The 27,590-nt window shown below is 40.5% G+C and overlaps 1 protein-coding gene across 1 annotated transcript in view; it reads left to right on the top strand.

The window, feature by feature from the left end:
- Window positions 1–27,590, top strand: part of ALK (ALK receptor tyrosine kinase) — a 1,052,109-nt gene that overhangs the window by 340,174 nt on the left and 684,345 nt on the right. Inside the window, exon 3 of the mRNA XM_064295177.1 lies at window positions 24,639–24,803. Within this exon, the coding sequence (XP_064151247.1) occupies window positions 24,639–24,803 (165 nt within the window). The remainder of the gene's footprint in view (window positions 1–24,638; window positions 24,804–27,590) is intronic.

The raw sequence follows: 27,590 nt of genomic DNA, 5'->3' as shown, positions 1-27,590 counted from the left end.
AGAACTGTACAGGGAGTCAAGTCTACCTTCTGGTTCTAGCTCTCTTACTTCTCCAGACACTAGGCCATGCCACATTGATCAAGTCACTTCACTCACCTCCAGGCCTCAGTTTTCCCACCTGTAAAATGAGGAAACTGGGCTAGATGACTTCAGAATGTCTGTGATTTTAACAAGTTTAATAATTTTTAATTTTCTCTTCTGGGATGATGAGCAGAGTCTGGCTTCTTCAATCGTTATGGCCACAGATAAGAGAAATGAGAATGAAGCTTTCTGTACCTCTCTCCTAACATTGTGTGTGTGCACACATGCATCCCTTCTGAGGCTGTCTTCCCAGGCTGTGTTTATGTAATTGATTGATTGGAGGAAACTTGGCCCTTCTTCACTGCAGCTTGATTATAAGTGAACTAAACAGATGTCTTGAACTGGGTGACTGGGTCCCAGATGCATTCTAGGAAGCAGGCCGGTGGGAAGGAAGTGAATGATTTCAGCCCCAGGTCCCATGACAAATGAATAGTGGCTGTGGGAGGGGTAGGCAGGGCCAGCTTTGGTACTTAATCTTATGAAGTGAGTGACCAGATGTTATTGGCAGCTGGATTAATATCAAAGGTGACCTGTGGGCTAAGGCCTCCTTTAGGATATAATCCAGAAAGGAGGAGTAGAAATTCCTAATCATCCAATCCCTGGCTGGAAGTCAGGACTCTTGGGTTCCTGCTGACCAGCTGGCTATAGCCAAGTTAGTTAACTTGTTTTTGGCCATCTGCTCAAAAGGGGAAATTAGTCTGAGAATGGTAGAGATGGGAGAGACGTAAGAATCATTTTATTCCACCACTTCCTTTTCAGATGAAGAAACTGAGGCCTAGAGAGGTTAAATGACTTGCTTGAAGTCACATCACAGAGCCAGGGCTAGAATCCATATCTTCTCACTCAAGGCTTAGTGTAACTTCACTTCGTAGGGAAACTTTTTTCACATGTCAAAAAGCGAAGACTGAGTAAGGAGCACACATTTCTCATTCATGCTTTTTACTTTCATTCCTCAGTTGCAACAAGGCTTGACAAACTCAAAACTTTCTGCCTTCAATGCCGGTTTATCTTACTTATTTATCTCCCCTCTGCCATTGCTGACCGCTAGAGCCACGTAAGGAATAACAGTGATGACCACCATCATGTAATAAGCCCCAACTATGTGAGAATCACTGTGCCAGGTGCTTGACATACACTATTACATTTAATCCTCCTCATGACAATTCCCTGAGGCAGTCTCTACTTTAATCCTCATTTTACAGATGAAAAAATTGAGGCACAAGAAGATTAAGTAATTTACCTTAAGGAACACAGCTAGTAAGTTAGCAGAGCTAAGATTTCAACTTGGGCACCCTGACATTCTGCACTGCCTTCCCAAATACCCTGGTGCTGCCCTGAAGTTTTGATATAAAACAGGGCAAGTGGAAGAAGATACTTATCCTAGTCAACATCTCTTTGGGACCTCCATGTTCAAACAAGTCGAGTTTATCCCAGGTTCCTCATGGCAAATCTGAGGCACAGGGGAGAAAGTTCAGCATTACAAGGCCAAAGGGATAAGAACATCCAACTATATTGCATCTCATAGTTAAGAAAGCACTTCCATATTCATTACCTTATTGATTATCACAGCAGAAATTACAATTAATAGTAGTAGTATTAGCATTACTGTTATTAGCAGCATTATCGTTATAATATCCCTGTTTTATTCATAAGGAAACCAAGATTCAAGCTGTTAAATGAATTACCAAAGCACATAGCTAATTGGTCTGAAGTTGGAAGGATTTCCAAAGATTCTCTAGTGATCTTTCCACTTCCTTCCTCTTCCAATGCTTTCCCTTACCTCATTCTCACTGAAGTTTCTGGCCTGTGAACAGGCCTGTAGCTCACCAGCAGGAAGCTTTCAAAAACCATCAAAAAGCAGTTTGTTGGCAGAAGAGTACATATCGCATGAGCGAAACCAGAAAACCTTACTGAAGATTAGTTCTGCCATTGAATCATTGGAAGGTCTTTGAAACCTACCCATGGATGTTTCTGCCAGCTTATTCTAGAAAAACAGTAAGGATTTTTGAGAATTTTCCTAATTGTTTAAGGTATTTCAGATGATCTTCAAGGTCCTCATGACTCTGGTTATAACTTTGGGAAGTTCTGACTAATCTCTTGAGAAAAGGAATCCCTGCCTTAGTGTCTCCAGATTGGTGGCTGTTGAGAGATTTCCTTTCATTTGGGAGCAATCTCTAAGAACTATCAGTGTTTTGAGATTTCTGGAACTCTTTTTAATGAGCTGTGGTTTCAAATATGAGTGCCTTGAAGGCCATCTGTAAAAGACTTGCAACATTTGCATGACAATTCTGGTTTTCATATAGTTCTTTATTGAATACACAAATCATGCTTGTCAGGAATACACTGACATTTGTGTATTGCATCAATGAAGCAATCCAGCCTCAGCGTAATTATGCCAGTAAGTCGAGCTGAGAAAACCAGGGCCAGTGGTTCAGTGAGCCTGACATTCAGCCTGGCCCAAACCTGGAGAGGATGGCATTCGGAAAGGCCTCCATAGCAAGGAGAAATGCCATCCACACTGTGTGCCAAAGACTCTCTGACCAGTGGCACAACCCTGAGCAAGTCTTTTCTCTTGTGTGGGTCTGGTTTTCTCACCTGTCCAGTGTAGAAATGACTGATCTAAAATGTCACTTCAAGCTCTAACAGCATATGACTCTGTGATTGTCACCTAAAATCACACACGGAAACCATACCGTTGTACAAGAAGACACTAAGTAAATGATTATACGTCAGCATCTCCTTCACGCTGATATTTGGAATACCCCACATAGATATTATTTCTCATGATAAACAGGAACCTGTGTTCAAAAAGGATATAGCTATTCAAATTCCAATTCAGCTCAGGCGTATTGACAATTTCTCCTTTCAAAGCACTGCATTGTCTCATCAAGTCCTCCCATCAGCTCTGTGAAGTTAGTCTCATTACTGAGAGCTCCCCACATCACTCAGCTGACAAGTGACAGATTTGGAGTCAAATTTCAGATCTTGAGGGAGGAGCCAAATTGGCAGCTTAATCAGATGCACCACTCCATCCCTCTGCAGCAAAGACTTGAAAAACCAACTAAAACAGATACAGATGTCAGCGTAGAATGCTGAGCATCAAATGAGGAGATAAAGAACTAGATTGAACACCAAATGAAAGAAGAAACTGAAAAGAGAGAATAAGAAGGGATGGAACTATCCTGCCTAGCCAACTGGCCCAGCATAACATAGCCATCTTGAGACAAAGACAGCAGAGATTCTGGGTAAGGAACACAGGAAGCAAATTCATGGAATTGCCATCAGGAAACAGAGAAAATTAGAAGACACACCCAGAATAAAACAACATGAACAGCAGCACAAACACCCCATCCCTGCAGCCCAGACCACTGGGGATCACAGTACGGCCCCTCCTTTCTCCCCACCCCCCACCTGCCTTTTTCACCCATCCGGTCACTCTGAGCATAGGCAGGCTGCTATGGTGCAGACCCAACTACCCACACCATCCTACTACCCCACCTAACCACACTGTATGCAGACAAGCTGCTCCAATATGGCTTCAGGAAAAAAATCTAACCAGGGATTAGATAAATGACCTGTACAAAGAAAAGTATGAAACCAAAAAAGAAATCAAAAAAGACCTACATAAATAGAAAAACAACCTACATGCACATCAACAGATGAGTGGTTAAACAAATTATGGTACACACACACAATGGAATACTACTCAATGATAGAGAATAATGATGAATCCACGAAACATTTCACAACACGGATGAATCTGGAGGGCATTATGACAGTGAAATAAGTCAATCACAAAAGTACAAATACTGTACGAGGCCACTATTATGAAAACCCAAGAAAAGGTTTACCCACTAAAACAAACAAAAAAATCTTTGATGGTTACTAGGGAGGGGAAGGGTGGGGAGAGGAAATGACTAAGTACATAGTAGAGAAGCATTAACTTTGGTGAAGGGAAAGACAACAGAACAACCTGACCAAGGCAAAGTCATACAAGATTCCTAGACACATCCAAATACTTTGAGAGACCAAGTTACTGGGGCTGAGGGCTGGGGAACATCATCTCAGAGGACATCTAGGTCAACTGGCATAACATTGTTCATAAAGTAAATGTTCTACATCCTACTTTGATGAGTAGTGCCTGGGCTCTTAAAAGGTTGCACGTGGCCACCTAAGATACACCTATTGGTTCCATCACATTCAGAGCAAAGGAGAATGAAGAAAATCAAAGAAACAGGAAAATATTAGTCCAAAGGACTAATGGACCACATGAACCACAGCCTCTACTAGCCTGAGCCCAGATGAACTAGATGGTCCTTGGATACCACCACTGACTGTTCTGACAGAGATCACAATAGACGGTGCCAGACAAAGCATGAGAAAAATGTAAAACAGAATTCAAATTTGCAAAAAAAAAAAAAGAAGACCAGACTGACTGGTCTGACAGACATGAGGAACCCACGAGACCGTGGCCCCCAGACACGCTGCTAACTCAGAACAGAAAACACTCTCAAAGTCTACCTTTCAGCCAAAGATTAGACATGCCTATAAAACAAACAATAACACATGTGAGGAACCTGCTTCTTAGTTCAATCAAGTGTAGGCGATGAAATGGGCAATACCTGCCCAAAAACAAAGATGAGAAGGCAGGAAGGGACAGGAAAACTGGACTACTAGACACAGAGAACCCATGGTAGAAAGGGAAAGGGGGAGAGTGCTGACACATCGTGGGGATTTCAACCAATGTCACAAAGCAATTTGTGTATAAATTTTTGAATGAAAAACTAATTTGCACTGTAAACTTTCACCTAAAACACAATAATATTAAAACAAACAAACAAACAAAAATCAGATCTTGTGCTTTATCCTTGAGAAACAATCATGAACATGTTAAGGTCACTTAATGAATAAGATATATAGATATGTTGTTAGGTGTTGGTTCTGTCTCATAGTGACACTATGCACAACAGAACGAAACACTACTAGCTCCTGCACCATCCTCACAAATGTTACTATGCTTGAGCCCATTGTTGCAGCCATTGTGTCAATCCATCTCATTGATGGTCTTCCTCTTTTTCGCTGATCCTCTACTTTCCCAGGCATGATGTCCTTCTCCAGGGACTGATTCCTTCTGATAACATGTCCAAAGTATGTGAGACATAGTCTCACCATCCTGGCTTCTAAGGAGCATTCTGGGGGTACTTCTCCCAAGACAGTTCTGTTTGTTCTTTTGTCAGTCCATGGTATAATCAGTATTCTTAGCCAACACCACAATTCAAAGGCATTAGTTCTTCTTCAATCTTCCTTGTTCATTGTCCAGCTTTCACATGCATATGAGGCAATTGAAAACACAGGCTTGGATCAGGGGCACCTTAGTCCTCAAGGTGACATCCTTGCTTTTCAACACTTTAAAGACATCTTTTGCAGCAGACTTTTCCCAATGCAATGAGTCTTTTGATTTCTTGACTGCTGCTTGCATGTGTGTTGATTGTTGATCCGAGTAAAATGAAATCCTTGATGACCTCATTCTTTTCTCCATTTATCATAATGTTGCTTATTAATCCAGTTGTGAGGAGTTTTGTTTTCTTTATGTTGAGGTGAATCCGTACTGAAGGCTATGGTCTTTGATCTTCATCAATAAATGCTTCAAGTCATCGTGACTCTCAGCAAGCAAGGCTGTCATCTGCATAATGCAGGTTGTTAATGAGTCTTCCTCTAGTCTTGATTCCCTGTTCTTCTTCATGTACTCCAGTTTCTCCAATTATTTGCTCAGCATACAGATTGAATAGGTATGGTGTAAAGATACAATCCTGATGCACACCTTTGCTGACTTTAGACCATGCAGTATCCCCTTGTTCTATTCAACAACTGCCTCTTGATCCATGTACAGGTTCCTCATGAGCACAATTATTTGTTCCAGAATTCCCACTCTTCACAATGTTATCCATAATTTGTTATGATACACACAGTTGAATGCTTTAGCATAGTCAATAAAACACAGGTAAACGTCTTTCTGGTATTTTCTGCTTTCAACCAGAATCTATCTGACATCAGTAATGATATCCCTGGTTCCACTTCCTCTTCTAAATCTGGCTTGAATTTCTGGCAGTTCCCTGTTGATGTACTGCTACAGCCACTTTTGAATGATCTTTAGCAAAACTTTGCTTGCAAGTGGTATTAATGACATTGTTCTATGACTTACACATTCGGTTGGATCACCTTTCTTGGGAATAGGCATAAATATGAATCTCTTCCAGTCAGTTGGCCAGGTAGCTGTCTTCCAAATTTCTTGGCATAGACAAGTGAGCACTTCCAGTGCTGCATCTGCTTGTTGAAATATCTCAGTTGATATTCCGTCAATTCCTGGAGCCTTGTTTTGCCAATTCCCTTCCTTCAGTACCATCGGTTCCTGATCATATGGTACCTCCTGAAACGGTTGAACGTCAACCAATTCTTTTTGGTATAGTGAGTGACTCTTTGTGTTCCTTCCATCTTCTTTTGATGCTTCCTGCAAGGTTTAATATTTTCTCCATAGAATCCTTCAGTATTGCAACCAAGGCTCAATTTTTTTCTTCAGTTCTTTCAGCTTGAGAAATGTTGAACATGTTCTTTCCTTTTGGTTTTATATCTTCAGGTTTTTGCACATGTCATCATCGTACTTTACTTTGTTTTCTTGAGCCACCCTTTGAAATCTTCCATTCTTCTCTTTTACTTCATCATTTTTTCCTTTTGCTTTAGCTACTGGACATTTAAGAGCAAGTTTCAGAGTCTCTTCAGACATCCATTTAGGTCTTTTCTTTCTTTCCCATTTTTTAAACGACCTCTTGCTTTCTTCATGTACGATGTCCTTGATATCATTCCACAACTCATCTGGTCTTCAGTTATTAGTGTTCAACACATCAAATCTATCCTTGATATGGTCTCTAAATTCAGGTGTTAAAGCCATCCACTTGTGGTATTTCTGTTATAGCAGCTTTAGATAACTAAGACAGAAGTGTTTGCTCTGACTCAAGCCCTCCTTCAGGGTATTCTGGCTCCAACTTATAAAGGTGGTATTAAATAAAAAAATCCCATTGCTGTCAACTCAATTCCAACTCATAGCAACCCTATAGGACAGAGTAGAACTGCCCCATAGAGTTTCCAAGGAGTGCCTGGTGGATTGGAACTGTTGACCTTTTGGTTAGCAGCCATAGCACTTAACCACTATACCACCAGGGTTTCCAAAGGTGGTATTAAGGCCCATGAAAGTCAGTTCAGATCCTCTCCTGCCTCTCCTGCCTCCACTTGGCCCTGTCTGTACCTCTCTGGACCTGACTTCTTTCCTGCCTCACTGCCATTTTGGCACCTATCAGCTACTGTATCTCTTAATGGCCATTTCTGCTGAATTTTCAATTCCCTATTTTTGAAATTCTGAAATCAAGGCCTCAGGAGTCACAGGGAGAAAGCAGGTTAATCACTTCCTTTCTGAGTAACTTCTAACTTCTCTAAGCTTCAATGTCTGTATCCGTTAAATGGGGATAAGAATAGTGTCCACTTCCTAGGAATTAAATAAGATATGGTACACAGTGCCTGGCATAGTGTACCATATTTGAATAAGGCCTAAGTAAATATTATCAATTAGTATTAATATACTACCCACAGGCCTCCTCAGTGGTCCTCACCACGGGGCTTGGGGATCTTATATAAGCCCAAAGTCCAGTGCTGCCAGAGACAAGAACATAACTGAGACCCCCAGCTTGCCTGCTGAAACACTTGTAATAAGAGAAAAAATGAAGAAGGGATTGATAAACATGACATTCTCTCTTTTTATGACTCATCTTTTCACTCTGCATATATGCTTCCAAATCCCCTGGTGGATAGAGACTGAGAGACATCATCCAGTGGGTTCATGTGGACCTGCCACAGGGTGGCTGCTCTTGTAGGTCCCTGCTATGCTGTGTGGTCAGCTGGAAACTGACCAATTTTGGAGGAGGTATCTTGAAAACTAAAGGAGGCTGCTGGACCGCAACTGGAAATTGACTCAAGGTGACTTAGTCTAGTGGAATACTCCCAAAGTAAGAGGGTCAGGGTTTAGGAAGCACAAAGCGTTATGGTCCAAGGAATTCTTCAGGAGCCTGGGGTTAGTTTAGATACAAAGGAGGCTTATTGGCATTTCTAAGCCTGTCAAAGAGGAAACCTGAGTGCCCAAAGTACACCAACTCTCTCTATTACTTATTACTATTATGAAGGGTGCCTGAAACTTGCTTGCAATATCATTGAACATCCAGCTTTGGCTCAGAGCTCAGGGTGGGGAGATGCCCAGTTCTGACTAAGCAGCCAATACTGGCTTCCCAAGCACAGGCCTTGGGCATGACAATTTTGGTAGTCTCACACATTTCTGGAGGCTAGATTTCTGTCTCAGATACAGAATATCAAGGTGGGCAATCATTGCCAACTCCTCGACAGCCAAGGGATTTGGTAAGAGAAACTGGGCATCTCTTTGGGCAGAGTCACTACAGAGCTTTTCTCATCAGTTACCATAACATTCTTCTGCATGGCTGCATTTTATACTAGAATAATGTCTTGAAGCTATTAATTCATTCAGTTTTTTTTAATGTGACTCATACCCTGGAAGTTTTCAGAATATAGGTGCAAACTGATAAAATACACAAGCACACACACATACACGTACACCCCATGCTCACTCACCTTATAAGCAAAAACCAGTTCCCATTGAGTTAATTTTGACTCATGGTGACCTCACATACATCACAGTAGAATTATGCTTTATAGGGTTTTCAGTGGCTTATGTTTCAGAATTAGATCACCAGGCCTTTTTTCAAGGCACCTCTGGGTGGACTCGAACCTCTAACCTTTTGGTTAGCAGATGAGTACTTAACTGCTTTCACCACTCAGGGATTCCCATCTTGGAACAGCCATCTGTAAAACTTGTGTGAGCTTTTCTTCTTAATTGTCTCAGAATCTTGAGGTAAATTGAGTCCCCCATTGAGTGTGATTCATGTTCAGCCTCTTTCCATGAAAAGTCTGCCTCCAGAAATGGCAGTGAGCCCTTGTTTAGGGGTAGCAGCTCCCGGGTGGAGACAGCCAAGGGAAACTGACTGACAGAAGAACCCTGTAGAGTCACCGACCTTCAAAGATGGGGGGCACCGTAGAGGCTGTGTGCTCGATTTTGTTCATTTTTCAAATGGAGAAAATCAGGCATAGAGGGGAAAAGGACCTGCCAAGGTCCCTCAGCTGCTGTGCACATGCATGAAACTGCCCTCCATTCTTACCACCCTGCCAAACACCTTTCCCTTTACAGCACTTGACATTCCTTTCAGCAGGTGAACCGCTTCCAGAATACTCCATGACCCTATCTTCCTTCCATGATGGAAGTGACACTAAGATGTGTAGCAGTGATTTCAGCTATGTGGTCAGTACGTTCTGCAAAACATGTCTTCTCTTAATGGCTGTTTTTCAATGGCCAGATTCTCCTGGGCCAGGCTGAGATCTTCAGGCCTTTCTGAAGGTCACAGTCACTTTGCAAAATGGGCCTCACACTGAGAAAATAGAGGTCTATCCCATTAGAATAGTGGATAAGCCTCTACAGATATGAAAAGTTTGCAAACTTTACATCTAATAATAACCAAAATATAACACTTAATAGTTATATATCTATATATATATAGATATGTAATTTGATTTAGTCTATTGGCCCTAGATTGAGAGTCTGAAGCAGTGGAGAAATAATGAAAAATGCTTGAATCTTCAGCATTATCCAGTCCTGGGTCATATTCTAGTTCTGCCTAGGATAGTTCTTTGGTCTTTGGGCAAAAGTCTAAACTCTTTGAGCCTCAGTTTCCTCATCTGTAGAGAGAAGATGGTACCATCCACTTCTCAATGATGTTCTGAAGACAGTACTTTAAAATGATGTAAGAAAAGTGCCTAGCACAGTCCCTGGCAGATGAGGCACTCAGTAAATGTCATTTTCCCAGCTCTCCCCTTAAGTGTGGACTTACTTCTGCCCATTGAACTACGTAAGGCTGAACACTTCACTGAAGCCCTCTGTCCCCCTAAGTTCAGTCTGTAAAATAGATCCTACAGTCCCCACCCGACGGGGACTGAGACAGAGGAGGGTTAATAAGGTCTAGAGGTCTAGCATATCAGAAAAGGCCCAAGGAAATGAAATTCAACTGGAAGAAGATAAGTTCCAAGTATTATTGCCTGAAAGGCACTGAGGCTAGCTCGGGAAAGAGAAACCTATGTCCCGATATTTTATAAGATATTAAATCTGAATCTAGACAAGCCCAATTCAGTGTCACCCAAAATGAACAATAACATTAAGTCTGTACTTAGAGAGCACAGCAATGACAGCTAAAGGGAGGCTGCCTCAGAGCTAGAATTTCTGAAGGAGCCCATTTGGTAATTGGGTATTTGCATAGCATCTGCTTCTCTAGGCAGGGTCTGGCTCAAAACAGCCAATCGTCAGACTCTTCAGAGTTCAAAAATCCCAGGATCAACGTTGCTCATTGCTGGGAATGTATATTCTGTCATCTGTCTAATATGCATACAGGGCACATTTGCCAGTCACTGCCTGAGCTGACACACCACATCTTTCTCCCCAAATAGAAATGCCATTGTTACTAGTTGCTGTCGAGTCGGTTCCAATGCATGGAGACTCCATGTGTGCAGAGTAGAGCTGCTCAATAGGGTTTTCAAGGTTGTGACCTTTTGGAAACAGATCGCCAGGCCTGTCCTCTGAGGTAACTCTGGGTGGGTTCAAAATGCCAACCTTTCAGCTAGTAGCCGGGCATTTGCCCATTTGCACCACACCTTTGTGTGTGTGTGTGTGTGTGTGTGTGTGTGTGCGCTTTAGGTGAAAGTTTGCAAAGTAAATTAGTCTCTCATTCAAAAACTTATGCACAAATTGTTCTGTAACATTGGTTGTAATCCCCGCAATGGATCAGCATTCTTCCCCTTTCCACCCTGGGTTCCCTGTTTCTATTGGTCCAGTTTTCCTGTCCCTTCCTGCCTTTTCATATTTGTTTTTGGGCAGGTGTTGCCCATTTGGTCTCATATACTTGATGATATAAGAAACATGTTCCTCGCACGTGTTATTTGGTTATAAAACCAAAAAATGAAACCTATTGCCATCGAGTCGATTCTAACCCATTGTGACCCTGTAAGGACAGAATAGAGCTACCCCACAGGATTTCCAAGTTGCCAATCCTAACGGAAGCAGACTGCTACGACTTTCTCCAATGGAGTGGCAGGTGGGTTTGAACCACCAACCTTTTGGTTAGCAACTGAGGATTTTAACCACTGTGCCAATCTTTGACTGAAAGGTGAACATACGGGAGTGGCTTCAGTTCTGAGTTAGAAGGGTGTCTGGGGCCATGGTCTTGGAGATTCCTCCAGGCTCTGTCAGACCAGTACGTCTGGTCTTTTTTGTGATTTTGAATTTTGATCTACGGTTTTCTTTTGCTCTGTCCGGGACCCTCTATTGTGATCCCTGTCAGAGAGGTTGTCGGTGGTAGCCAGGCATCGTCTAGTTCTTCTGGGCTTAGGCTGGTGGAGGCTGCGTTTCATGTGGTCCATTATCCCTTTGGACTAATATTCTCCTTGTGTCTTTGGTTTTCTTCATTCTCCTTTGCTCCAGACAGGATGGGACCAATAGATGTATCTTAGATGGCCTCTTAGAAGTTTTTAAGACTCCAGACACTACCCACCAAAATAGGATGTAGAACATTTTCTTCAGGAACAATTTTATGTCAATTGACCTAGATATTCCCGGAGAGCATAGTCCCCAGCCCTCAGCCCTAGTAACTTGGTTCCTCAAGGTGTTTGTATGTGTCCAGGAAGCGTCTGTGACTCTGCCCCCTTTGTGCTCTATTATATATATGAATATACATGCTCTACATACAAATATGTATGTAAAAATAGCCACAGCCTAATCTATATATGTACATGGGTACACTCCTACATTACCTCCTTCCTCTATTCAACATACATATATCTGCCTCTGTACCTGCTTCTAAGCTATTATTCATTTTTGCTGTTGTCGTAGGGTTGTATACACTATAGTTTTTACTGTGGATACCTCCTCTTTTTTGTTTTCTTGTGTTCCTTTAGGTGTCTTTCTTTGCCTTGGTCAAGTTGTACTGACTTCCCCTATATTATGTATTATCCTCCTTTCACCAGGGTTAACACTTGTCTACTATCTAGTTAGTGATTTCCTCTCTCCTTCCCTCTCTTCCTTGGAAACCATCAAAGACTGTTTCTTTCTGTGTGTAAATCTTTTCTTGAGTTTTTATAATAGTGGTTTCACACGATATTTGTCCTTTTGTGATTGACTTATTTCTTTCAACGTAAGGCCCTCCAGATTCATCCATGTTGTGAAATGTTTCATGGATTCATCACTTTTTTTTTATTGCTTAGTGCTCTATCATGTGTATACACCATAATTTTGTTTATCCATTCATCTGTTGATAGGCACTCAGGTTATTTCAATCTTTTTGCTATTGTGGATAATGCTGCAATGAACATGGGTGTGCCCATGTCTATTCATCTTTTTCAGTAATGTTTTACTTATCTTATTTTTCTAGGACATATTCTTAAGAGTAGGATTGCTAGATTATATGGTATTTCTATTTCTAGCTTTTTAAGGAGGTGCCATATTGTTTTCCATATCAATTGTACCATTTTACATTCTTATCGGCAGTGTATAAGAGTTCCAATCTCCCCACAACCTCTCCAACATTTGTTATTTTCTGTTTTTTTGATTACTGCCCATAATGTTGGAGTGAGATGGCATGTCACTGTAGTTTTGATTTGCATTTCTCTAATGGCTAAGGGTAGTGAGCATTTCCTCTTATATCTGTTAGCCGCCTAAACTTCTTCTTTGGTGAAGTGTCCGTTCATGTCCTTTGCCCATTTTGTGATTGAGTTGCTTCTCTTTTTATTGTTGAATTGTGGAAGTTTTCTGTGTATTTTAGAGATTAAACCTTAACCAGATATGTCATTGCCAAAGATTTTTTCCCAGTCTCTAGGTTCTCTTTTTAGTCTCTTGGAAAAGTCTTTTGATGAGCATAAAAATTTAACTTTTAGAAGGTCTCGGTTATCTAGTTTATCTTCTGGTGTCTGCACATTTTCACTTATGTTTGATATCCTATTTATGCCATGAATTAGGGCCCCTATCATTGCCCCTGTGTTTTCTTTAACTAACTTTATTGTTTTAGGTTTTACATTTAGGTCTTTGATCCACTTTGACTTAATTTTTGCGAATGGAGTGAGGTATGGATTCTGTTTAATTTTTCTGCAAATGGATATCCAGTTTTTCCAGCACCGTTTGTTGAGGAGACTATCTCTTCCTCATTTACTGGACTTTGAACCCTTGTTGAATATCAAGTGTCCATAAGTAGATAGAATTATTTCTGGGCTATGAATTCTGTTCCATTTGGTCTATGTCTCTGTCATTTTACCAGTACCAGACAGTACCATGGCTGTACAGTAGGTTCTGAGAGTGAGTAGTTTAAGGCCTGCTACTTTGTTCTTCTTTTTCAGTAATGTTTTACTTATCCGAGAACTCTTTCTTTCCAAACAAAATTTGTGATTACCTTTCCCATCTCATTAAAGAATGTTGCTGGAATTTGGGTTGGGATTATGCTCTATCTGTGGATTGCTTTGGGTAGAATTGACATTTTCACAATGCTGTCTTCCTATCCATGAGTATGGTATATTTTTTCCTTTTATAAAGGTCTCTTTTGTTTTCTTGCAGTAATGTTTTGTAGTTTTCATTGTCTAAGACTTTTACATACCTAGTTAGTTTTATTCCTAAGTGTTTTATCTTTTGGAGGAGCTGTTGTAAATGACCCACCATTTGTCTGTTAGTTTGTTCTACTGTGGTGGGTTGTGTGTTGCTGTGATACTGGAAGCTTTGCCACCAGTATTTCAAATACTTGCAGGGTCACTCTTGGTGGACAGGTTTCAGTGAAGCTTCCAGAATGAGTCAGAGTAGGAGGAAGGACCTGGCAGTCTAGTACTGAAAAAAATGGCCCATGAATACCTTATGAATAGTAGCAGAACATTGTCTGATACACTGCTGGAAGATGATACTCTCAGGTTGGAAGGCACTCAAAATACGACTGGGGAACAGCTGACCCCTCAAAGTAGAGTGGGCCATAATGATGTGGATGGAGTCAAGCTTTTGGGACCTTCATCTGATGATGTGGCACAACTTGAAAGGAAAAGAAACAGCTGCAACCATCCATTAATAACTGGAATGTGGAATGTATGAAGTATGAATCTAGGAAAATTGGAATTCATCAAAAAATGAGATGGAACCCATAAAGATTTATATCCTAGGCATTATTGAGCTGAAAACTCTGTCCTATAGGGTCACAATGAGTCAGAATTGACTCAATGGCTACTTTTTTTTTTTTTTAATTGAGCTGAAATGGACTGGTATTGGCCATTTTCAATCAGACAATCATATGATCTACTATGCTGGGAATGGCAAATTAAAGAGGAACGGTGTGGCATTGGTCATCAAAAGAATGTTTCAAGATATATGCTGAAGTACAATGCTGTCAGTGACAGGATAATATCCATACGCCTAAAAGGAAGACCAGTTAACATGACTATTATTCAAATTTACACTCCAATCATCAGTCAGAACAAGGCCAGGGGCTGATAGCAGAACAGACCATCAATTGCTCATATGCAAGTTCAAGTTGAAGCTGAAGAAAATTAAAAAGAGTCCACGAAAACCAAAATACATCCTTGAGTATATCTCACCTGAATGCCAAAGATGAGGAAATTAAAGATTTTTATGAACTTCTGTCTGAAATTGCTCAAACATGCAATTAAGATGCATTGATAAATACCAGTGATTGAAATGTAAAAGTTGGAAACAAAGAAGGAGGACCAGTAGTTGGAAAATATGACCTTGGTGATAGAAAAGGCACCAGAAATCACATGATAGAATTTTGCAGGACTGATGACCTCTTCATTGCAAATACCTTTTTTCAACAACATAAACAGTGACTATACATGTGGACCTCAGCAGATGGAAACTACAGGAATCAAACTGACTACATCTGTGGAAAGAGACAATAGAAAAGCTCGATATCATCAGTCAGAACAAGGCCAGGGGCCTGACTGCAGAACAGACCATCAATTGTTCATATGTAAGTTCAAGACAAAGCCAAAGAAAATTAAAACAAGTCCACGAGAGCCAAAATACAACCTTGAGTATATCTCACCTGAATTTGGAGACCATCTCAAGAATAGATTTGATGCATCAAATGCTAATGACTGAAAACCGGAAGAGTTGTGGGAAGACATCAAGGACATCATACATGAAGAAAGCAAAAAGGCATTGACAAGACAGGAAAGAAAGAAAATACCAAAACAAATGTCAGAAGAGACTCTGAAACTTGCTCTTGAACAGAGTAGCTAAAGCAAATGGAAGAAATGATGAAATAAAAGAGATGAGCAGAAGATTTCAAAGGACAGCTCAAGAAGACAAAGTGAAATATTCTAATGATATGTGCAAAGACTGAAGTTAGAAAACCAAAAGTGAAGAACATGCTCAGCATTTCTCAAGCTGAAAGAAATGGAAGAAAAAATTCAAGCCTTGAGTTTTAATATTGAAGTGTTCTGCTGGCAAAATATTAAATGACCCAGAAAGTATCAAAAGCAGATGGAAGGAATGCACAGAGTCACTGTACCAAAAACAATTGGTCAATATTCAGCCATTTCAGGAAGTAGCATATGATCAAGAACCCATGTGACTGAAGGAAGAAGTACAAGCTGCACTGAAGACATTGGAGAAAAACAAGGCTCCAGGAATTGAGAAATAACAATTGAGATGATTCAACAAACAGATGCAGCACTGGAGATGCTCACTTATCTATGCCAAGAAATTTGGAAGACAGCTACCTGGCCAACCAACTAGAAGAGATCAGTATTTTGCCTATTTCAAAAAAAGGAGATCCAACAGAATGTGGAAATTATCAAACAATATTATCAATATCACGTGCAAGTAAAATTTTGCTGAAAGATCATTCAAAAGCAATTGCAACAGTACATCAACAGGGAACTGCCAGAAATTCAAGCTGGATTCAAAAGAGGATGTGGAATGAGGGATATCATTGCTGATGTCAGATGGATCCTGGCTGAAAGCAGAGAATGCCAGAAAGATGGTTACCTGTGTTTTATTAACTATCCAAGTGCATTTGACTGTGTGGATTATGATAAATTATGAATAACATTGCAAAAAATGGGAATTCCAGAACACTTAGTTATACTCATGTGCAGCCTGTACATAGACCAAGAGGCAGTCATTTGAACAAAGCAAAAGGATACTAAACATGATTTAAAATCAAGAAAGGTGTGCATCAGGGTTCCATCCTTTCACCTTATTCAATCTGTATGCTGAGCAAATAACCTGAGAAGCTGGATTATATGAAGAAGAACGGGGCATCAGGATTGGAGGAAGACTCATTAACAACCTGTGTTATGCAGATAACACAACCTTGCTTGCTGAAATTGAAGAGGACTTGAAGCACTTACTAATGAAGATCCAAGACCACAGCCTTCGGTATGGATTGCACCTCAACATAAAGAAAACAAAAATCCTCACAACTGGACCAATGAGCAACATCATGATAAATGGAGAAAAGATTGAAGTTGTCAAGGATTTTATTTTACTCTGATCCACAATCAATGCCCATGGAAACAGTCAGGAAATAAAACAACACATTGCATTGGGCAAATCTGCTACAAAAAAAACCTCTTTAAAGTGATAAAAAGAAAAGATGTCACCTTGAGGACTAAGGTGCACCTAACCCAAGTCATGGTATTTTCAATCTCCTCATATGCATGCGAAAGCTGGACGATCAATAAGGAAGACCAAATAAGAATTGGTGCCTTTGAATTATGACGTTTGCGAAGAATGTTGAATATACCATGGACTGCCAGAAGAATGAACAGGTCTGTCTTGGAAGAAATACAGCCAGAGTGCTCCTTGGATGCAAGGATGACATGATTTCAACTCACATACTTTGGACATGTTATCAGGAGAGACCAGCTGCTGGAGAAGGACATTATGCTTGGTAAAGTAGAAAAAAAAAAGGTCAGTGAAAAAGAGGAATTCCTTCAATAAGACGGATTGACATAGTGGATACAACAATGGGCTCAAACATAACAAAAGATTGTGAGGATGTTGCAGGACTAGGCAGTGTTTTGTTCTGTTGAACATAGGGTTGCTATGAGCCAGAACCGACTCAATGGCACCTAACAACAACATCGTAAATGGCATTGTTTTCCTGATTTCCTTTTTTATGTTCTCTTAGTTACTACAGAGGAATCTGACTGATTTTTGTATGTTGATCTTGTATTCTGCCACTTTGCTGAATCCTTTTATTAGTTCCAGTAGCTTTCTTGTGTATTCTCTGAGATTTTCTACGTATAAATCATATCATCTGCAAATAGGGATAGTTTTACTTCTTCCTTATCAATTTGGATACCCTTTATTTCCTTTTCTTGGCTTATTGCTGTAGCTAGGACTTCTAGCACAGTGTTGAATAAGAGTGTTGATAAAGGGCATCCTTGTCTGGTTCCTGTTCTCAGGGTGAACACTTTCAGACTTTCTCTATTGAGAATAATGCTGGCTATTGTTGAACCATCCTTGCATATCTGGTATGAATCCCACTTGGTCATGATGTTTGTTTGTTTTTATATGCTGTTGGATTCTATTGGCCAGAATTTTGTTTAGAATTTTTGCATCAGTGTTCACAAGGATATCAGTTTATAATTTTCTTTTTCAGTGGTGTCTTTGCCTGACTTTGGTATCAGGGTTATGCTAGCTTCATAGAATGGATTCAGGATTATTCCTTTCTTTTCTTTGTTCTGGAATAGTTTGAGTACTATTGGTGTCAAATCTTCTCTGAACATTGGGAAGAATTCCCTAGTGATATCATCTGGCCCAAGGCTTTTTGTTGGTAGTGGTAGGTTTTTTTGTTTTGTTTTGTTTTGTTTTTTTGTTTTTTAACCTCTTCATTTTCTTGTTTTGTTACAGGTCTGTTCAGAGTTTCTACACCAGTTTGTGTTAGTTTAGATAGGTAGTGTGTTTCTATGAATTTGTCCAGTTCCTCTAGATTTTCAAATTTATTGGCATGTAATTTTTCATAGTAATCTGTTGTGATCCTTTTTTATTTCAGTTTGTTCTGTTGTGATGTTCCCCATCTCAGGTCTTATTTGGGCTATTTGCATTTTCTCCTTTTTTTCTTTTGTCAGTTTGGCCAGTGGTTTGTCAATTTATTGATCTTCTCAAAGAACCAGCTTTAGTCCTTAATAATTATTTCAATTTATTTTCCCATTTCCTTTATTTCTGCTCTAATCTTTATGGTTTCCTTTCTTCTGGCAGTTGTGGGCTTCCTTTGCTGTTTATTTATTTATTATTATTATTATTTTTCCTATTTGTTCAAGTTGTAGGGTTAAGGTATTGATTTTGGCCCTTCTTTGTCGATGTGTGATTTGTTGCTATAATTGTCTTCTGAGCACTGCTTTTACCGTGTTCCAAATGTTTGGGTATGTTGTATTTTCATTCTCATTTGATTCTAGGAATTTTTCAATTTCATTTTTAATTTCTTCTATTATCCAGTGGTTTTTAGCATGGCATTGTTCGGTTTCCAAGTATTTGATTTTTTTCACTTGTTTTTCCTATTATCGATTTCTCATTTTATAGCATTGTGCTCAGAGAAGATGTTTTATATTATTTTGATTTTTTTTTTAATTTTTTGAAGCTTGCTTTGTGGCCTACGTTATGATCTATTCTAGAGAATGCCCCATGTGCCCTGGAGAAGAATATGTACTGTGCTGCTGTTAGGTGGAGTGCTGTCTATATGTCTATGAGGTCAAATTGGTTGATCGTTTTATTTAGATCTTCCGTATCTTTGTTGAGTTTCCTTCTAGTTGTTCTATCCATTGTCAAAAGTGGTGTGTTGGTCTCCTACTATTATTGTAGAACTGTCTATTTCTCTTTTCATTTCTGTTAGCATTTGTTTTAAGTATTTTGGAGCTCTGTAACTGACTGTGTAGACATTTATTATGGTTATGCCCTCTTGATGTATTGATCCCTTAATCGTTATGTAATGTCCTTCTTTGTCTGTTATGGAGCCCTTGTGGTGCAGTGGTTAAGAGCTACAGCTGCTAACCAAAAAGTTGGCAATTCAAATTTAGCAGTCTCTCCTTGGAAATCCTATGGAGCAGTTCAGCTCTGTCCTATAGGGTTGCTATGAGTCGGAATTGACAGCAACAGCTTTGGTTTTTGTTTTGTGGTATCTCTTATAATGGAGTTTGATTTAAAGTCCATTCTATCAGAGATTAGTATTGCCACTCCTGCTCTTTTTTGGTTACTGTTTGCTTGATTTCTTTTTTTCATTCTTAGATTTTTAACCTCTTTATCTTTGTGTCTAAGATGTGTCTCTTGTAGGCAACATATTGTTAGGTCACTTTTTTTATCCATTCTGCCACTCTCTGCCTTTTGACTGGTACATTTAACCTGTTTACATTCAGTGTGATTATTGATAGATATGAATTTACTGCTGTCATTTTGTTATGCTTTATTTTTTCTTCTTCGTGATGTTCACAGTTCCTTTGTTCCACTTAATTTTCTGTGCTGAGTTCTTGTTCTTGGATTGTCTTTTCATTTCCTTTGTTTTTGTCAGTTTTGTGTTTACTGAGTGTTTTTGATTTTCTTCTTTATTTTGATAGGTAGGTTTGTTAATTTTCTTTGTGTTTATTGTGAAGTTTACCTTTATCATCCTTTTTTAAAACAATCTGTTATTTTTAGATGTCACCTTGACTTCCTCTCCATGTGGAAGTTCTGTAACTACCCCATTCATTTCCCCTTTTTGCTTTGTAGTTGTCGTCAATTACAGATTGACATCTCTGGTTCTCTCTTTTTAGTTCTGTAGCTTCATTTTACTTTTGAGATTTCTCTATCTTGGTTGGCATCTTGGTGATGCCATTGTGTGGCTTACTCTCAGGTTGTTGTCTGCTGTTGTTGGTTCTCTATCTGAAGGACTCCCTTTAATAATTCTTGTAAGTATGGTCTGGTTTTCACAAATTCCCTTAATTTCTGTTTATCTGAGAATGTCCTAATTTTGCCATCATTTTTGAGACACAATTTTGCTGGGTATATGATTCTTGGTTGGCAATTCTTTTCTTCCAGAATTTTATATCATCCCATTACCTTCTTGCCTGCATGGTCTATGCTGAGAAATCAGAGCTTAGTCTTATTTGAGTCCCTTTGTAGGCAATATTTTGTTTTTCCTGAGGTGTTCTTGGAATTCTTTATCTTTGGACATGGAAAGTTGATTATGAAATGCCTTGTTGACTTTCCTTTGGGTTCTATCCTGTATGAGATCATTGAGCTTCTTGGATGGAAATCTTCTTGTCTTTCATGAAAGTTTTCTTCCACCAAATCTTCAAAAAAAAAAATTTTTTTTTTTTGTCTCCTCATGTTCTGGGATTCCCATCACATGTAAATTACTCCTCTTCATAGTATCCCACAGAGTTCTTAGGCTTTTTCATTTTTTTTCCATTCTTTTTTGATTGTCCCTCAAACAAATTGGTATCAAGGGGTTTGTCCTCTACTTCTCTAGTTCTTTCTTCCATTGTTTCAATTGTATTTGTATGTCCTTCCATTGAATTATCTACTTCTGATATTTATCGTTATTGTTATATATTTCTAGATGCTGTTTTTGTAAGATTTCTAATTATCTATTTAATTTGCTATTTTGTTCTTGTATTGTTTTCCTGAATTATTTGAGTGTTTTGTCTATGTTTTCCTTGATCTCTTTAAGGACCCTATATATAAGCCTTTTGAATTTCTTATCAGGCAGTTCTGTTGCCATCACTTTCTCGGGAAGATTTTCTGCCTCTTTGTTTTGGTTATTTGGTTGAACCATCTTGTCTTGTTTCTTTGTATGACTGGCTCTTGTCTGCTGTCTTTGTAGCATTAAGGTGTTGTTTTATTTATTTATGATTTGTTTTGTTTTGATTTATCAGTGTGGGCAGGTCAGGCATGCTTCAAGGATTACTCATCTTGTGGCACAGGGACATTCACTTCCTGCCTCCAGATGGATAGTGCAGCTACTGGCAGAGCAAGCCATTATTGCTGTTCACTGTGTGTGTGAGACAGTTGAGGCTGTACTGTGTGGACACCATCTCGTGGTACAAGAATGCTCACAGTCACTCACTAGGTAGGCATGCAACAGGCAAGGAACAAAGTGAGTGTCTAGGGGACACGAAGGCACTCTCTCCTACAGGAAGGGGTGAGGCAGGCAGCTGGGGTGTGCAGATGCTCTTCCACATGGGGGAGGGCTGGGGCAAGCATCTGGGGTCACACAGGTGTTTTCCTGGGCAGAGAGGGGCAGATCAGGCAGAGGAGGGCAGCCAGGGGTCTTGCTGGCACTCTTTCCAGTGAGGTAGAGGTGGGGCGGTCATACAGGTGGGATGGGGAGAGAGAGAAAAAAAAGGGTGGGGTGGTTTTGTCTTTCACTCCATGCTTGCCACCTGTCTTATAGGTCAGGCACCACCACCGGAGAGTTGTCCTGTCTCTTGCTCCTGGCTCTTTCCCTTCTCTGTGTATACAGGTACCCCTGAAGCTCTCATTCTCCTTCCTGTATTTTCCCTCCTTAGCTCCAGTTCATGTCCTGCTCACCTTGCTTCACTCTAGGGACACCAACAGTTTCTCTGTCTCTTATTGGGAGTTCCAAGATGTTGTCTTCCTATGCTCCTCACCCAGGATCACTGCTGGCTTTGTCTCAAAATGGCCCCACTGTGCTGGGCTCTCTGGAAGGGCACCTCTGCCCCGTATCTCTCCCCATTCACTTCTGCCATTCTTTTTCTTTTTCCAATCAGTGTTTGATCTAATTCTATATCCTTTCATTTGAAGCTCAGGATTCCAGGGTTTTCATCTCTATCTGTTTCACTTTGTTTTTTAGGTCTTTGCTGTAGAAGGACGGCATGGTGCATTTGACTACACCGCTATCTTGAATCTGCACATCTGTAATTGGAGAAAAATCAGAATAGGGCATGGTTGTTGAAGTTGGAGATTGGGAAATGGCACCAATAGTTGTCAAAGTGAGGATAGGGGTAGCCAGTAGATTTCTCTCCCACCTTCTGTCTTTATCATTCAATAATGTGGACAGGTCTTTTGACACTGTCCAAAGGAGCCAAGTTTAATGGTTACATTTTTCCTCATAAGGATGAAAATATCAGACCAGTTCTCTCCTTGTATACTACTATCAAAACCAGGTGCCTGGCAAACAAGTCTTGAAGATGAAAGCAGTCAGCAATTTATGGACACCAACTCATAGCAGCAGCTCAGCCCCCAGAGGCAGGTAGAAAGTCTTCACAGCTGATAAAATATGTAGGCAGCAAGGAGCATGTCAGCTCAAACAAGATGAGATCTACCCATTTCAGCTTACCATTATAAAGGTGAATTATCTGAATCGTGAAAGAGCGCATGGTATTAACCTCAGGACCAGAGAATTGCAGCTCCTAGAGAACAGCTGGGACCATAAATCTCTACCAGCCAAGAAACAGAGATACTTAATAGAAGTGTAATTGAAGGATTTTTTTTTCTTCCCCCTTAAACTTAGTTTGGCTAATGTCAATGGGAATTATTTTACTCCCACTCCAGGGCAGGGGTGGCTGCTTATGGGTGTGATCAAAGGACAGTACGGTGATCTGCTGCCTGTGCTAAAGTAAGCAGTCCCACTTCTCTGCTGCATTCTGAAATGTCTACACTGGACTCATCTTGGAGATAACGATAGCAGTAGCTCCAGAAGCAGCTGTTATAATGTGCAAATGTTAATTGGGAGTTAGAACCTATTAGCACTGTCACACAGATTGATTTATCATATTAGCTATTACCCTTCTCAAAGCAAGGACTTTGGAATCTTAAAGTCAAATCAAGAAGGGGTTTTAGAAAACATCCGGTCTAGGTCTCATCTTAAATTATATTAGAAAAATTAAGTGGCTTATTCAAGGTCTCCAGCAAATTAGTAGCAAAGCTGGAGCTGGCACTCAGGCATCACTATTGTGCTGGCTTCTAGAATCATCTAGTCTAAACTCCTCGTTTTTCAGGTGAGGAAACCAAGGTCTACACGTGAGAAGCAACTCGCCAAGCCTGAACCCCAACCAAATTCCCCATGGTCCCAGTTGAATGTTCTTTCCTCTATATCACATAGGCATTCCTTCTTCATATCCACACAGTTGGGCTGAAGATGAAGTAGAGGTGGCTGAATAGCCTGCATTTTGACACAGACACACACACACAGACACACACACACACACACACAGAGAAGCAAAAGACCATGGCTGTTGAGTCTATTCTGACTCATGGTAACCCGATAAATGCCAGAGTAGAACTGTGCTCCATACGGTTTTCAGTGGCTGATTTTTCAGAAGTAGATTTTTAGGCCTTTCTTCCAAGGTGCCTATTTGGGCTTGAACCTCCAAGCGTTGTTAGCTGTTGGGCATTTTAACCATTTGCACCACCCATGGACTCTACATTTTGGCACATATTCTGTTAATCCATCCATGAGCATTGAAAGCCTACCATGTGCAAAATACTTTAGCTACTTTGGGTGATAGAAAATGAGTAAGGAAGGGAAAAGAGAAGATGAATGATCTGTGTATCCTAAAGTAGAGCAAGCACGAAATGATTTGTACATAAGTATAACCTTCCCAGAAAAGCCCAGGAAAAGGTAATAAAATGTCCCGTGGAATGTCTTCCTCCTATGTATCATCTCTCGTTCCTCACCCAATGGCCTTTGCCATGCCTTCTTTCTCCCTCTCCCCAAGACAGGGTAAACCCTGATTAGCCAACATGGCCTTGGCCTTTTTGTCTGGAGGGAGATTTGAAGGGTAGATTATAGGGCTGGCAAAGCAAGGATGTGAACAAAACTCTAGGTCCCTTTGGCCTTTCTCTTATAAGTCAGATCAGGCAGACCTAGCTAAGATTTCCTGAGCATTGGCTGTGGACCAGGTTCACATATGTAGGTAATACACTATCTCTCTAGTTCTTACAGTAAGCTTGAGAGATAGATGTTATCTACCACATTTTATAGGTGAGGGAATTTAGGGTAAGAGAGGTTAATTATCTTGCCTGGAGTAACCCAGCTGGTAAATGGCAGAGTCAGGCATAGAATCAGGCTCACCCGTTGCAAAGCCAAGGTCTATTCACTTGACTTCAGGCACCCTCCAATGTCACCACATAACCTCACTGAATATAGTTTCTCATTTTGAACCTCTTTGCTCTGTTTTTACAAGCCTTCTTTAAAGACACCTCTCATAATCTGAGTTATAAAAAGGACATGTTTTACTCCACCAATATGGAGCCCAGCACCCTGTGGAATTAACAATTTGCCACTCCTACAGGGTGAAGGTTGTGATGAGATGAAGGCCAACCTCTTGAAGTGGAGTGGGGGGAAAAGGGGAAGGCTGAAAGGCCAGATTTGAGAACCAGCTTGCTCCGCTAACCCTGGCTGTCATTGCAGGTCTGGAGTGCAGCTTCGACTTCCCCTGTGAGCTGGAGTATTCCCCTCCTCTGCACGAACATGGGAACCACAGCTGGTCCTGGCGCCAAGTCCCCTCTGAGGAGGCCTCCCAGATGGACTTGTTGGATGGGCCCGAGGCAGAGTACTCCAAGGAGATGCCTAGAGGTAAGGGTACAGGCCACTGGAAAGTACCCCAGAGGGTGAGGACCAGGCTTAATTCTGTTTGAAATTACGAGACTTCCCCACCCTGACTCTGCCCTGTTTCTTTTGAACGCCTGCTTTAATGTCTGTGCCTCTCCATGTCTTCTTGGGTCATACAAGGAAGGGGAGGATGAAAGTCCAAAGTCAAGATCAATCTAACCCTTTTATTTTTTATAAGTAATGGAAATTTGATTTTATAACTCTCTTCTATGCAGCTTTCCCAATGTAAGATGTAGGAAAAAGTGCTGATCTGTTTGCCCATTTGGAACAGGGTTGTCAGATAAAATATAGAACATTCAGTTGAACTGGAATTTCAAATGAATAACAAATAATTTTCTAGTGCAAGCATGTCCCATACGATATTTTGGACATACTTATACTAAAAATTATTCAAATTATACTAAAAATTTCAAATTTAATTTATTGTCCAATATTTCTATTTGCTATATCGGACGACCCTAATTTGAAAGGTATTGTAGAGCTGGGTTAAATGGTAGTTTCAAAGCCATTTGTGAATATTCACACTGCATGTTTGCTTTGTGTTGTGTTTCTAGCAGTCCTGAGCTGTTTATATATATCACCTGCCTGAATTACCAGGCACTGGAAAAGGCAGTCTGTGGATAAGCAGTAGGTGCTTGTTGAGTATTTACTGAGTTTCTAGAGAGGGATGTGAAGGCACCAAAAGCCCTAGTCCAGCCTTTGGATCTCTCCAAGCCAAAACTTAGGGCTTCCAATTCCTTGGACCCAGAAAACCCTATTGACCCGGAATTGGCAACCTATGTTTCTGTTTCTTTAAGGAAGAAATAATAACTGAAATGGTCATGGGCTTTCTGCAGTCAGAGTAGACTTTCTGTTTGCAAAGACGCCCTCCTACACTGTCTCATTGTGCTCCAATTCTGAGGGGAAGGCGGGGCAGATGACACAGCTAGGGTTCAGAGAGAGAGAGTGACTTGCCCAAGATCACAAAGCTTACAAGTGTGGGTCCAGCTTTAGGTGTTTGCTGTGATGAGTCTTTCCCAGGGAACTCTACTACTTCCTGTGTGGCCCAGTGGCTTGGGGGTGATTATATCAGACCCATGCTACTGGAGAGTCTAACTGGGACTCAGGTCAGCTGACCGGGAAAGTTGGAGATGGCACAGAAATCAGTAATGTTCTTAGGCTTATACATTAGCATCGAGCCCTGTCAGAGTAACAGAACTATGAGACATCCTCTAGAGCTGACCTTTTCTGTTTTGTTTTGTTTTTTACTCTTTTGGGATTGCTTGACCTGGATTTATACTTCAAGCTTCTTTCACCTGGATACTGATGTGTGTGGTGATGTGTGTGTGTATGTGTGTGTGTGTGTGTGTGTGTGTGTGTATAGGTTAGTGGCTCTTAATCCAATAGTGCATCAAAATCTTTGGGAGAACTTATTTAAAATACTGCCTAGGTACCCCAACCTGAGATTCTGATTTAATAGACCTGAGATAGAGCCTAGCATGTGCAAAAAAGTGTATATAGCATATAAGATTAAAGATAACAATAAAATGAGCCCCTGTGTTCCCACCATTGAACTTAAGAATGTCAATATTGTCAGTTCCTTTGCAGCCTCCTGTGTACCTCACCTAGATCACAAACCCCTCCTTCCCCCAGAGGTAACCACTATTCTGCACTGGGCGTTAATCGTTAATTTACTTTCTTTATGACTTTGTCATCTACATATGTACTCCAAATAGCATATTGATTAGTTTTGCATGTTTGCAAGCTTTTATATAAATGGAATCAAACTGTTGTTCTGTGATGTGTTCATTTTGATATATGTAGCTGTGGCTCATTTGTTTCTGGTGCTGTATCAATCCACTGCATAAAAATACCACAATTTATTTTTTGACTTCTACTGTCATTGGAAACCCTGGTGGAGTAGTGATTAAGTGCTATAGCTGCTACCCAAGAGGTCGGCAGTTCAAACCCGCCAGGCGCTCCTTGGAAACTCTATGGGGCAGTTCTACTCTGTCCTATAGGGTCACTATGAGTCAGTTTTGACTCGATGGCAGTGGGTTTGGTTTTTGGTTTTTACTATCATTGGATATTTAGTTTGTTTCCAGGTTTCAGCGATTGCCAACAGTGCTACAGTAATTCTTGTACATATCTCTTGGTACACATGCCCAAGAGTTCCTCTAGAGCATGTAACTAGGAGTGGAATTGCAGGGCCACAGGGTAGGTGCATCTTCATTTCATTAGGTAATGCCAATCCATTTTTCAAAGTGGATGCATCAATTTATACTCCCACTAGTGGTGTGTTAGTATTCCTCCACATGACCTTACATGCACACCAAAAAGAAAAAAAAAAAAAAAAACTCATTACTGTCAAGTCAGTTCTGATTCATTGTGACCCCATGTTAGAGATTAGAACTGAATTCCACGCAGTCTTTTTTGGCTGTGATTATTATGGAGGCAGATCATAAGAACTTCCTTCTGCAGACCAGCTGGGTGGGTTCAAACTGTCACCCTTTAGGTTAACAGCCAACTACAAACCAATTACACCACCCAGGGGCCCGTACACACTCAAATACATACCTGGTATTGTCAGACTCTATCACCATAGTCAATCTGGTGGATGAGAACCAGTATCTCATTGCATCATTTCCATTCGATCTGCTTAAATTTTTTTCTACAGCTTTCTCAGATGATTCTGAGGCATAGACAAGTTTGGACTGTTGATGTGGACGGCCTTTCAGACTTGCTCTCATTCTGCCACCCCTAAGGATATCT

The sequence above is a fragment of the Loxodonta africana genome, chromosome 12 (assembly GCF_030014295.1).
Source record: "Loxodonta africana isolate mLoxAfr1 chromosome 12, mLoxAfr1.hap2, whole genome shotgun sequence".
Lineage (NCBI taxonomy): Eukaryota > Metazoa > Chordata > Mammalia > Proboscidea > Elephantidae > Loxodonta > Loxodonta africana.
This window is presented reverse-complemented; position numbering and strand designations above follow the sequence as displayed.